Below are 12,224 nucleotides of genomic sequence, written 5' to 3'. Positions count from 1 at the left end.
AAAGGGCCCGGAGGTAATTGAAGCGCAATGACAATACCGTTTGCTCTAGCTACGTCACCGACCAGGTAATATAAAGACTGACAACCCTGGGTAAATTTTCGTATCAACCAAGAGAGCTCCAAAGGGCTCACAGGTAATTGAAGAGCGATGATAATACCGACCGAAAAAAATTTTTTTTAATCTAAACAATTTTTTCGGGCACTTCCAATGGTCGTAGAAAGTCGGACGAGGTGTCATTTTCTTTGTCTTGACAAGTACTACCAAATGCGATTCTATAAGTTCATAAAAAACGCCTAGTTCAGATTTTCATTAATTTTATACATCCATTTTATACATAAAAATTAAAATCTGAACCAAAAGCTTTCTAAACGGATTTTTTTCTTAATCCAAAGGATCAGATAACTTATTTCCGGAAACATTTAATGCTTTTCATTTTAAAATAATTAATATATTAAGATATTTTGTTTAGGAATAGGATGTCATTCTAGTATAAAAAAATTAAACTGAAAATTAATTTGTCCTTATTTTTTGTTCATTCAGGAACGTAACAACATGCTCTGCCAGTTCTCTGTAGGCCTGTGCTTGCTTACTTTTCGGTATTGACAATACAATTGGTTTTCCACTGTCTGAACCTTCTGCAATGCTTTCATGCATTGGTATTTGCTGTAAGATATTTATACCTGCAAAATGCAAAAAAAAAACAAGTCGTTAATATATTTTCAAATATATGAATGACTATTTAGAATTTAATTGATTCTATTTATTACCCAACTCTTTGGCCAATGACAATGTGTCATTATTGAAAAGAGGTACCTCAGTCATGCACTTTGGACACATGACTGTGCTCATGTTCTCCACTATGCCAGCAACAGGTATATCTAGCTTCTTGAACATGTTTGCACCTCTTCTGGTTACTTCCAATGCGACTTTCTGCGGTGTTGTTACTAGCAGTGCACCAGAGATGAAGAGATTCTGGATAAGAGAAAGATGTGTATCACCTGTTCCAGGTGGTGTGTCAATCACTAGATAATCAAGTGGTCCCCATGCTACTTGATTCACCAACTTGTTCAATGCATCCATCACCATAAGTCCTCTCCAAATTACTGGTGATTTCTCATCAATTAAGAAGCCCATTGACATACTGTAAGTAAAATATATAACATATACTTATTTCATTCTTGCTTATATGGATCATTAGAAATAATTGATAATTATTACCATTTTATGCCATAATTTATGAGTGGTTCCATGAGCTTCTCATAATTTATAATTGGTGATTCATGTATATTCATCATTACAGGTATAGAAGGTCCGAAAACATCAGCATCTAACAATCCAACAGACCTTTTTGGCTCTATGATTTTTAATGCAATTGCCAGATTAACTGCAGTTGTTGATTTCCCAACTCCACCTTTGCCAGAGGCAACTAGAAGAATTTGTTTCACATCTTTTATTTGCTTTCTATTTGGTAGCCCACGTGCCATGATTTCTCTTTGCCTAGCTTGTAAGTTTTTCTGTTTTGTCTTGCTTGGATCAACTGAAGTGTTGTACTGAAATAAATATGAGAGAAACATAAATAATTTGAAATCTTTATTGATTTAAAAAGTTTATATTTTTTAGTTCATCTGCTGTTTACAGTTGCGTACAACTTTGTCTTTGGTTAGATAAAGTTTAGGTCACATTTAGGATCATTCTTTTTTTGGAGGACTTTGGGTACACAAGTTTATAAGTGTAATCAAGTACTCACTTTATTGTGTTGCCACAGGTACTGAAGGAATTTTAAATGTTTATTTAAACACGGTTTTGCAATGTTGAACATCTTAACAAAGATTAACTTAACCTCCAATGTGCAATATTCTATATAGCGTACTAAATTGCCATATTTCTTATAAAGAAAACACTATTTTACTTAGAGTAATTTATAAAAAATTTTCAAGATTTATCTTTCCATTTTCCTAAAGCATAAATTATCAATAGTGTTTTGAAAGTCTGTCGTGAGATCGTCTCGCCTCTTTCAGGCATGTTGAGAGCTTCCATCTGTTAACGTCGGAGGCGTTGATACGCTCGTGCCGTGCAGAAATGTGCGGGAGCGAATCACTCGGAAGGTGAAGATGTCGACCAGCTAGTTTCAACGGCATCTTTGATACGGTATTGCCGACTTCGTCGCTAAATTAGCTAATTTCTGTTTTTCTCCCACTTCTTTGTCGCATATTCATTCACACAGTCGCATGTATGCACGCGCATATCGTCCATCTGTCGTCATTCGGTGAGCGATATTCCGACCGCCACATTGCACCTAACTTAACCTGTATTTGTTATCTCGGACGACGGTGTCACGGCGAGCAATGATAATTTCTGCATGAATCGTCATTTATCGTTATGGTGCGTTATTATCTTCCTCGAAAGAAACGTTATCATCGGTTGTGTTCGGAATGAAAATAAACGTTCGGTGCTGCATCACTTACAGCTCGAAGGTCATTAAAGGACCGCTGCTCTTGTTCATTAAGCTTAGGTTAGGTTACCTCGGTTCTCTCTGTGCTCCATAACGCGTTGCGCTTATTAAGCGTATGTACTTTTAGTACGTTGTAAAGTATGGCGTCCGTTTAGTCAATTCTCCGCCGAACGCAACCGTCGCGTCGCGACGCGTTCCGATTAATTTGATGATCGTTTAATATCTACTACGACGAAACGTGCGTACGCGATCATTCACAATCATCGCCTTTGTCGTCTGCTATACTTGCAATTAGCATGATAGCGCAACCACACTTAGCCGAATTAAAGTGATCTCTGATAAAAGATATTAAAAGAAGAGTCGATCTTAAGTTTTTCTTGAAGAGTTTCAATGTCTCCTTTGAATGGGATGATACTAATAATATGATAAATTCTCCAGGTGAATGGTGTCGTATTTAGCGACAGGGAACACGGAATATGGGCCTAAAGGCGGCCGTTCAGGCTCTTAAGTAAGCTCCGGCTATGATCACATGCAGACCTTTGCTTTTTCTCTGATGTTTGTATCAATATGTAATATATATTTGACAGGAAAGCAGAACCATTGAAGGACAAAGTCCAACGTTGTAAGGACCTACTAAATGACAATGATGCTTGGGTATGTCAACAGCAGTTGCAGAAGATATATCAGCAGGTTCTCATATTGGACCTGGAGTATGCCTTGGATAGGAAAGTCGAGCAGGATCTGTGGAATCTTGGATTTAAGAATTATATAGCAACATTACAGTCCCAAGCCAAGGACAGGAAGAATCCCAAACGTGGTGAATCCCAAGCGTTACTCAGTTGGTGCTTGGAGGCAGCTAGCGGCTTCTACTTGACTCTCCTGCAAGAAATCTGCACCATCTTTGACTTGGATCTGCCCTTTAGAAGGTATATTTCTGCTAACTCATTCTGTGTGTTGCATATGAATGTATTCACTCATTTGAATATATTCAAATGTACAAGAGTACCGATAACGTGTCATCTCATGTATATCAATGTCGATCTTTTTACAGGAAGGGTTATGTTTACGGCTGTACGTCTCCGTGGAAGGCAGTTGAAAAATTGTCCGCGCCCCATAAGTCATCTTGCTTTTATGCTTGCCAATATTGCCTTGTACATTTGGGCGATATCGCGCGCTACAGAAATGAGAGCAAACAGGCTGAGATGTTCTATAGACACGCTGTCTCATTGTCACCGTCGAGCGGACAGCCATACAATCAATTGGCGCTCTTAGAGGCGTCCCGTGGCGACAAACTGGGAACGGTTTTTCACTATGCACGCTCGGTAGCCGTTAAGCATCCATTTCCTGTAGCGACGGCCAATCTCGCCAAGACACTATCGTCCGCCTTGAACGACAAGTCTTTCAATATCGACGGCAAGACCAAGCTGAACTCGCAGGAATATATCGCCGTCTTTCTCAAATTACACGGGATAATCCACAACTTCGGAGACCTGAAAGTCGCGTGCACGTACAGCAGGCTGTTGACGGAGACGTTGACCGCGTTAGTAGCCACTGAGAGTTTCAGCTCGTGGATGCTCATTCAGATGCTGGTAATCAACTTGTACGCCCTACAACATGCCACCGGCATCGGCACCGATAGCATGGAATTGCTGAAAAACGAACATTTGACTCATGACGAGAAGCTCGCCCGCGATTGCATACTGGATCTAATCGCGGGCACTTTGTCCGCCCTGCTATTACCCGTCTACACGATAAAGGACTCTATCATCGAGTACTTTGCGTTGCCTTCTAGTGAGTATCACCTCGACATTTATTCTTGATGATTATGTTAGCGATGGTAATCAACGAGGGCTATTTGGTTTTTGCAGTAAAACTGTGCCTTGATTGGATCCGCATAAAACCCACGGTTTTAGAGGAGACCGCTTTCACGTCGAGATTGCAAATTTGGCCCAGCCTCTGTATGCTGTTGAATGCTCTACAGAACTATGTGGTGGATTTTAAACATAGCGAATGTAAGTATTTGCCAGAGCGGTCATACTTTCATGAGCGATGTTTTTGTCGTTCAAAATGCATCTTGTGATCTTTCAACGATTTATATTTATAGATTTATAAATTATATTTATAAATGTATACATATCGCTTGTGTGTGTGAAGAGAACACAACTTGTCTACTATACAATATAATAATGTAAGAACATAGAATGAAATCGCGAATATGCGATTCTGGAATTGCAGATGCTGCAGTACCACTGCCAGAGGACCGCGATCTTCAAGGTTTTCTGCCATTGGAGAAGAGCTTCGAAAATCTCAGATTCACAAACACCGACCTGGAGGGCGACGTCATGACGTTGAACAAGCTACGTGCTGTTCGTATTCTACATCTAGGCCGTTGCCTCGCTCAACATCAGGTCAACGGCTCGACGCCGATTTCGATCACGACCGAGGAGAAAACTGGGGACAACAGATTTACTTCGATGAGCAACGGCGCAGGTCTCAGCAATGAGTTGATGAAAGAACTTGAGGAACTCAGTATGAATAAGGACAAGCAATTGAACGCTTCTGTAAGTCCAGTATCATCAGAAGCAGCTAGCAGCAAATGCTCCGTGGAAACCGATGTTGAAATTGCTAGTGAGTACAATTCATAATTTATAATATTTATATTATTCTTATGATGTTCAAATGCAGTCTAAGCTGAGTGAGTTAAACTTGTTCGTGCAAGTTTCTTGCTGGCTTAGTGTGTATTTAGGAGAAAATAGAAAATTAATTAAATTATGATTTGTACAGTATATTTAAAGTATGAAAAGTATACATATATATTATGATTTATCACTATATATACGATTAAATAATAGTTAATAATAATTTATAACAATTAATGAAAAATAATAACTGTTACTTACATGAAGATGCGACTGAATTTATTTCAGTAGCATTTATTTCAATAGTATACCGATTTTTTAAATTCCATTCGGTAACATTGATTGTTCTTCTTTGTCTTAATATAGCCGACAGAAAGGTTTTCCAAGGCATTCTTAAGCCGCAAGGCTCTTTAGAAAGGAATCGAGACTCTTTAACAAACATTGCCGCCGAAACCAGCAGTGCTGAGGCAAATGTTTTGCCGTGCGTAAGAAAACCGCGGCAAAACATTGCGATGCAAGCAATCATGCGACGCGCGGAGACCGAGCAGAAGCAGGTGACGTTCAAGAATGTATCGCCGGTGATCGTGGAAGAGGATAACGACAGGAAAGCGAAAGCGGCTGTTCCGTCAGTCGGTGCTTGTATTACCACACCGAAGCCAATTCCGATTCCGGAAATGGTCAAGCCTAATGACACCACCGCTGTAAACGCACTCGTTACTACTCAGACTCGATCATTAGTAATGTCCCTTGCCTCACCCGCCATTGGTCAAAATCAGTCCGCGTCGATTCAAAGTCAACAGAGAGTCCCGAAGTTGCCGCCCAACATCCCAATGCCCGCTCAGATGAGCCAGTTGGCAGCAAAGGAGCAAGCTCAACAAATTTTGTCACAGATGCACGTTCAGCAGGCGCAGCAGCCAGCTCCGTCGTTGGGCGGACCGGCTTGCTACGCGAACCAGTCATTCAACGTGCAGAATCCGCAGTTTGCTAAGAACTTCATGGCAAGTCGGCCGACGGTGAGCGCGTCACGCTATCAGATACAAGGACAACTGAATAACGGTCAACAACCGACAGCTGCGATGTCGCAAGCCATCGGGGCAGCAGTACATCACGCAATCAATCCGAACCGGCAACTACATCAGAGAATGTCTCACAGTCCGGCGCAGCTGCTGCAGCAACAGCAGCAGCAAAACATGCGACTCGGTTCTCCAGCTCAACAGGGTATGTTGCAGCAAGGTATAAACTTGCAAACGGCCAATATGGGCCTACAACCGGGCATGAGCGTGGAACAGCAAAGCCACGCAATGGGGCTGCAAGTGCAGCAGCAGCAACAGCAACAGCAACAGCAGCAGCAGAACATGATGCAGGGCAACGGCAGGTTGACAAACACCATGCATAATCAGTTGAACGTGAACGGCGTCGCGACTATGGCGAATATGTCGATGATGCCGATGTTGTCCGGTTATAAGAAGGATCCCACGCAGCAACAGCAGCAGCAACAAGTGACGACTCTGGCGAACTCGCCAAGCCCGACGGGCGCGTCGAACTTCCAACTGAGCTTCAGTCAGGGTAATTTCGGACAGAGCGCCTTCGGTTGCCAAGCGTTGTCGCCGAATCAGCCGTCCCCGTCGTTCTACAAAAAAAACACCGAGATGGTGGACTTCGCATTCCCCAACCAGGTCAACATGACAAAGAGTCAATCACAGCAACAGCAACAACAGTCGCCGGCGAGCAATTACAACATGTTCTGCAATTACGAGCCTACAGAGCATTTCAATCTGTGGAAAGACAATCGGCCGCCGCAGCCGCCGATTACATGGTGGGGCCCTTCAACTAGTAACGCAAGCCAGATGCACATGAAGGATTCGACCGGTGTCGATAACGTGTTCTCCAACTGGAGCGACTCGCCCAACTCTGGAAACCTAGCGAGCAGGGTGCCGCTAACGCCGGGCAAAAATTATCAGCAGCAGAATGGCAGACATCTTGTGGCCGGCAACAGTTTCGAGGATTCCAGACTGTTTGAAGTAAGTACTGTCGTTTTCTGCATGGCAGAACGCACGGTAAAAACAAATTTGTTGGAGAACTTTCTGTTGCCTGGGAAGCAGGCGAAACTCGGTGATGAAAATAGAAAGATTCTTGTAAGAAGTTTCTACTCAGTCAGTTGCTGTCAATTATTTCAACCTCAATGCAGTCTCAATGCAGCTAAATGTATTTAGACGAATATTTTCAGTTGCGGTAACTATTTCTAAGCTATTATTGAGACATTATTTCTCGTCAACGAGATTTTGTCAAGTTTCGTCTGGTTTTCATTCAGTTTCGTATAGTATGTGACTTCGAAGTCGGGATTATTTTATGCGTCGATTTCGGAATCGAATACTATAATTATACGATAACATTCTTGATATTTTGTCTAGTTGGATCAGAAGCCATCGCAAGCTGTGACTACCGGGAATACTTACTCCTTGTTCAGCGGTAATACATGGAGCACCGTCAACACGCCAATTTCGAGCTCGACTAATCAGGAACAGATGAAAGCGCGGTCCTTGTGGTCGGGACCAGGTCCATCTCCGTTGGAGCGACTCTTGGAACAGCAGAAATCACTGCGCGAGGGCGGTACTACTTGAAAGGTCACGTCGAAACTACTGAGACGGCCAGACAGAGTGTAATTTCAGCGTATGCCGATTTAAAACGACCATATGGGCGTGTGTGGCGATGGGGATCTCCGCACATGTGTAATGAAACAAAAAAAATCACTTATCGTTCGAAAGGAAGACGCGCAAAATTCTCGAAAATCAATGTAGGAGCAGCGAACGAGAAATCGGCTGAAGCCTCTTTGTTGCGTCTCCTCGTCCTCGAGGCATTATGACATGCGTAGGGGAAGTATAAGCCTCATCACATTGTTCTTTTTTTAACCGTATGTATGAGCTCCAAAGAGAAGAATTCTCGGAACGTAATTCTTGCAGCGAATTTCTCGCAAACTGAGCAACTTGTGAACGAAAGGGAACAAGAGAGAAAGAGAGAGGGAGGGGGGATGAGGAAAACAACGAGCAAAAGCGAGAAATTGACGATTAAATGAATTGCAATTTAATTTGCACGGGATTAAATAGGCAACAAAAAAAAGCAAAAAAAGTACTATTAGAGGTGCAAGGTGCAAGTAGTTCTAGCGTATGTTAATTAGTGCGCAAGAAATTAAGGGAAATGTAGACGCTAACTACGAATGAAACGGCCGCGTGCGTGTTTCTGTATCGACGACATATCTAGGAGATACCGGTAAGTCACACGAGTATAATTTCAAACCGGAGCAACTTGATCAGCAGCGTTTTCACCGAACGTCGCGCGTCGTTTCATCGCGACTTCTCGTGGCAACACGTTTGCGTCGACTATGTAAATTAGAGCGAATGATGATTACGAACAAACATTTGTTCTTGTTTCTTTTGTTTTATGTAATGACTTTATTCCACATTAAAATATTAACAACGAGTTCTGTTTGTATCACACATAAGTTGTAGCATACGTCATGTTCGAAGTGTAACATCACGAGGTATGCCCCTTCGTTTCGTCATGGCGAAGTCCTTGAAACTTTCATTCCCATTCAAGAGACTTCTGATATTATATTAAAAAAGGAGAAAAATATATATCTATAGGAAGTTTTAGGCAACATAGCACATACAGAAAGTATTTCTTTTTCGTATCTTCCATCTCATTTTCCGTGAAGGTTGGAGCTGCTTAATCGCGTGGCACTGAAAAATCATCTCAATATCGTATAGTCACACTGATAACCAAATTTATGCTGCGATAAAACATCTGTCTTTCCTTTTTCATATTTTTCAACCGCTAATTAGGCAGCTCCTTACAAACTCACGTAACATAAATACTTATACTTTAAGGACCAATGTCAGTTTCTTCCATTTTCGATTTAGAAGTCTTGGAATTTGTAAGCATTTCAAGATGACTCATACTATGTCTATATAGTATTTACATTTGTTAATTAATTGTCAATATTTAACTATAACAATAACATTTCAATCTGCGGTTGAGCGCAGAATTTTTTTTAGATTTTAATTTTTTAACGTTTACAAGCTCTAAGACTTCCTTGTAAATGAAAACTGAAGAAACAGAAACGTTGGATTTTCTCTTTCGTCAATCTATACTTATTATAAATATATTTTTAAATTTGCTTGACTGTGTATGTCCTCGCAACGGCGCATTTCATTGACGTAATGAACGGCCAAATAATTAAAGCTATCCAGTCGAAAGACTCGAATCATTTCTAAAAATATTGAACACAGTCAAGAAGATTCACAGCTTTATCATTCTCTGTCGGAAACATATATCGGGTTTATCGTGTAAAAATAGTTACATTCTTCTGGTGTGCGTAATTATCGCAAATTATCGCATCTTCTGGTATATGATCGTGTGTCATACATTTACGACTGTTTTAGATTCTGTTAATAAAGGGGGGAGGGCAAGGGAGATAAAAATCGATTCAATGTACCGCGTCAGTTTCATCGAAAGCACGAAGATTGCGAACATCATTTAATGCCGGATTTTCCTGTACGGTGTTCATTCTACGATGTTCATTTTTACGATTAATTGTGAGTTCGCAACGAAAACTATGGTTACATGTTATGCGACGCATATTGCCATCATGCACGTGCAAACAATCTTCCAGAAGAACCTCCTTCCGTACTCGACACGATTTCACCTATTTGAAGGCACGAAATTAATTATTTTGACATGCCTATATTTCGAACGTTATTATTACTGTTATATCCACTGTATCATTGTTGAAAATAATCCCTTTAAAGAATAATCTTCATAGTGACCTTACACAATTGTTCATAAAGTAACTATAAAATTAGTAACAAAGTGATTTCAAACTAACTTTATAGTTGCTCTGTAAGCAATTACATTTTGCAGTAAGAAACTTCACTATCTTTATAACTGCATCATCACTTAATTGTCAAGTTGAACATTTTTAACTTATCTATTTTGTAATTATAGAGTTATAAAGATAGTGATCTTGGTTGACAATATACTATCTATATAAATTGGATAAAAAACAGCAGTATACAATTTACATAGATGTATTCTTACCACTGTACTGTAGCGAACCCCCTGAGGTCCACTTCCCACCTTCAATGTATATATGAATTGTTTAGCAGCTTCATTGCAATTAACAATTTGTACCGCACCTATTAAACCACCTTTATGATTTATAGACAAGTACAGGAAAAACAGACCCATGCCTCTGATAAAAAAGGCAAAATCTAAATCTTGTGACATGTACTCCAGATTCCAGGTCTTGTTGAATATGTTACACCTATTGGAGAACTGAAAATCATATAGGATTACATGCAACCAAGGAAAGAAAAGCATAATAGTTTTGAAAAACTCTACAACCGAGATTCATATAATCAATGAAATTAACGAACAGTACCTCATGAAATGAATCTTTATGATAATATCTCAAATGGCTAATCATTCTTCCATGTGGTAGCTCTACAATACAAGTTCCAATACGACATGGATATTGTCCTTTTCCTACTTTAGGTGAAAGAATGTTTAATTTTTGTCTCTGATCATGCTGAAGCTCATGTTGCGGTAATTTTTCTTTAAATGAGGTCTCAGTTTGACATGCGATTGATGCATGAATTATAGAAGGTCTGCAAGTGTTCTCGGTCTGAGTAGCTACACATACTTTACCCTTTAAAATTCTTCTATTAAGTGCATGATAAGGATGCAATAGAGACAACTAGAAATAATACTTTTGATTAATATTTTGCCATTAAATTGATAATTTCATATCTTTCACAGGAAAGATATCTAAGATAAGTATCAGACTTAATATGTTGTTATCTTTTTCATTTCTTTATTATCTTACTTTTATATCTTATAAATCTTTCCTTATTATCTTACTTTTATATCTTATGAATATAATCATTGAAACTAAAGCTAATGATGATATAAGTTATACCTTAATCTCTTCTAATTTGGCTGAGATATGTTCGACAGCTAAATTCCTTGTGTTAATAAACTGTGACTTACACAAAGGACATGAAGACACTTGTGTCTTACATGTAGTACAAATATGATGTCCATTGACACATTGGTTTTTGGTATTAGGTGTTGTCTCTAAACATACTGGACATTGAAGCAATTCCTCCAGTGTGTCACACCACTGAAATCAGAAATCAGAGTATTATGAAATAATCATTTATGATTTAATAATTATTAACGCGAAAACCTCGCATATATCATGACAGATTGTTTGTAACTCGTACTACACCGCATAATAACGCAAATTTGATTTACATTTCTATTTAAAATAAAGATTTTAAATTTTTATCTAGTTACGTTACATCACGGTTCTGAGAATCCTCGTACATCCAACGAAATAAAAATCATCAGGATCACAACGAAACAAAAATCACAGGATTTGATAAAATTATCTATCAATTTATCCATTAATTCGCTAGCAAAGTGTATAATGTAGTGACTACATTATGCAATTACAAAACGTGCTAGAGAGAAAGAAAGAACCGGCGTGTGTGTTACATATTTTTTTATATACAATTTTCAATTATACCATAAATCGAATTTCTTCCATTTCTATTTCGTAGTATCAATTCTAAAACGCAAGTATAATGTAAAATCGTGCCGAACAAATGATAAAGTTTTCCTCACAAACACTAATATGCACAACTCCGTATACGTCAATTTACTTCAAGATATAACGAGTTCGCCAATTTTCTCACCGGTATTTCCCTTTCTTTTGTTTAATCCAGCGTTGAGTGTGATTTGTTCCTTTTAAATGTACTAGTTGCACTTTCTGTGTCGAAAGTGAAATAGATAAGTATATACACAATATACAGTCGCCGACATAAAGGTTGTCATTTTTTTTTAATGACTTTCGGGACGCATCCCGACTCGAGAAAAATGGCCGCGTTCAGTAGAACAAAGTGATCAGAGAGCGCTTAGTGATTATTGTCTGCGATTGGAGCATTCTTTTAGATTCTTCATAGACCCAGAAATATTTACCAATCAGGAGCGAGATTTAGTGGAAAATCTAGTAATGTTGTCCAACTGTTGTTTATCCAATACACATGTTTATGTTTTTAAAACAATACGAACTT

At 39.3% G+C, this 12,224-nt stretch overlaps 3 protein-coding genes across 9 annotated transcripts; 1 reads left to right on the top strand and 2 right to left on the bottom strand.

Annotated features, from left to right (window-relative positions):
- Window positions 1-426: 426 nt before the first annotated feature.
- On the bottom strand, window positions 427-2,093 carry LOC105183305 (NUBP iron-sulfur cluster assembly factor, mitochondrial). 2 transcript variants are annotated; one of them, XM_011141332.3, is made up of 4 exons: window positions 1,748-2,093; window positions 1,219-1,550; window positions 768-1,141; window positions 427-680 (listed from the first exon to the last, which is right to left on the bottom strand). In XM_011141332.3, the coding sequence occupies exons 1-4, from the start codon at window positions 1,817-1,819 to the stop codon at window positions 511-513; spliced, it is 948 nt and encodes a 315-aa protein (XP_011139634.1). In that variant the 5' UTR covers window positions 1,820-2,093; the 3' UTR covers window positions 427-510. The 2 variants fall into 2 exon arrangements, with proteins under 2 accessions (XP_011139634.1, XP_011139635.1); XM_011141333.3 differs by having other exon boundaries at window positions 773-1,141.
- On the top strand, window positions 2,065-8,590 carry LOC105183304 (protein SMG7). Of its 3 annotated transcripts, none has more exons than XM_011141327.3 (8): window positions 2,065-2,148; window positions 2,891-2,960; window positions 3,040-3,378; window positions 3,504-4,243; window positions 4,321-4,464; window positions 4,688-5,080; window positions 5,458-7,112; window positions 7,503-8,590. In XM_011141327.3, the coding sequence occupies exons 2-8, from the start codon at window positions 2,929-2,931 to the stop codon at window positions 7,710-7,712; spliced, it is 3,513 nt and encodes a 1,170-aa protein (XP_011139629.1). In that variant the 5' UTR covers window positions 2,065-2,148; window positions 2,891-2,928; the 3' UTR covers window positions 7,713-8,590. The 3 variants fall into 3 exon arrangements, with proteins under 3 accessions (XP_011139629.1, XP_011139631.1, XP_011139630.1); XM_011141329.3 differs by having other exon boundaries at window positions 2,140-2,266; XM_011141328.3 differs by lacking the exon at window positions 2,065-2,148 and adding an exon at window positions 2,273-2,382.
- Window positions 8,591-9,538: 948 nt separating this feature from the next.
- On the bottom strand, window positions 9,539-11,960 carry LOC105183303 (putative E3 ubiquitin-protein ligase SINAT1). Of its 4 annotated transcripts, none has more exons than XM_025304360.1 (5): window positions 11,847-11,960; window positions 11,137-11,269; window positions 10,529-10,843; window positions 10,186-10,422; window positions 9,539-9,793 (listed from the first exon to the last, which is right to left on the bottom strand). In XM_025304360.1, exons 2-5 carry the CDS (start codon window positions 11,188-11,190, stop codon window positions 9,575-9,577), a joined length of 825 nt encoding a protein of 274 aa, XP_025160145.1. In that variant the 5' UTR covers window positions 11,191-11,269; window positions 11,847-11,960; the 3' UTR covers window positions 9,539-9,574. The 4 variants fall into 4 exon arrangements, with proteins under 4 accessions (XP_025160145.1, XP_011139628.1, XP_025160146.1 ...); XM_011141326.3 differs by lacking the exon at window positions 11,847-11,960 and adding an exon at window positions 11,678-11,839 and having other exon boundaries at window positions 11,066-11,269; XM_025304361.1 differs by lacking the exon at window positions 11,847-11,960 and adding an exon at window positions 11,678-11,839.
- Window positions 11,961-12,224: the final 264 nt, after the last annotated feature.

This window comes from Harpegnathos saltator, unplaced genomic scaffold (assembly GCF_003227715.2).
Source record: "Harpegnathos saltator strain DR-91 unplaced genomic scaffold, Hsal_v8.6 scaffold604, whole genome shotgun sequence".
Lineage (NCBI taxonomy): Eukaryota > Metazoa > Arthropoda > Insecta > Hymenoptera > Formicidae > Harpegnathos > Harpegnathos saltator.
This window is presented reverse-complemented; position numbering and strand designations above follow the sequence as displayed.

Bases quoted from the DNA above. Each gene is read 5' to 3' on its own strand.
- LOC105183305 (XM_011141332.3), bottom strand. From the start codon at position 1,819: ATGTTCAACATTGCAAAACCGTGTTTAAATAAACATTTAAAATTCCTT. The intron at 1,142-1,218 runs GTAATAATTATC...TTTTACTTACAG, and splicing joins ATAAATTATGGCATAAAATG to TATGTCAATGGGCTTCTTAA. The intron at 681-767 runs GTAATAAATAGA...TGCATTTTGCAG, and splicing joins GTCATTGGCCAAAGAGTTGG to GTATAAATATCTTACAGCAA.
- LOC105183304 (XM_011141327.3), top strand. From the start codon at position 2,929: ATGGGCCTAAAGGCGGCCGTTCAGGCTCTTAA. The intron at 3,379-3,503 runs GTATATTTCTGC...ATCTTTTTACAG, and splicing joins TTGGATCTGCCCTTTAGAAG to GAAGGGTTATGTTTACGGCT. The intron at 4,244-4,320 runs GTGAGTATCACC...TGGTTTTTGCAG, and splicing joins GTACTTTGCGTTGCCTTCTA to TAAAACTGTGCCTTGATTGG.
- LOC105183303 (XM_011141325.2), bottom strand. From the start codon at position 11,477: ATGTACGAGGATTCTCAGAACCGTGAT. The intron at 11,270-11,450 runs GTAACGTAACTA...TTCTGATTTCAG, and splicing joins AGGATTCTCAGAACCGTGAT to TGGTGTGACACACTGGAGGA. The intron at 10,844-11,065 runs GTATAACTTATA...TATTATTTCTAG, and splicing joins CCAAATTAGAAGAGATTAAG to TTGTCTCTATTGCATCCTTA.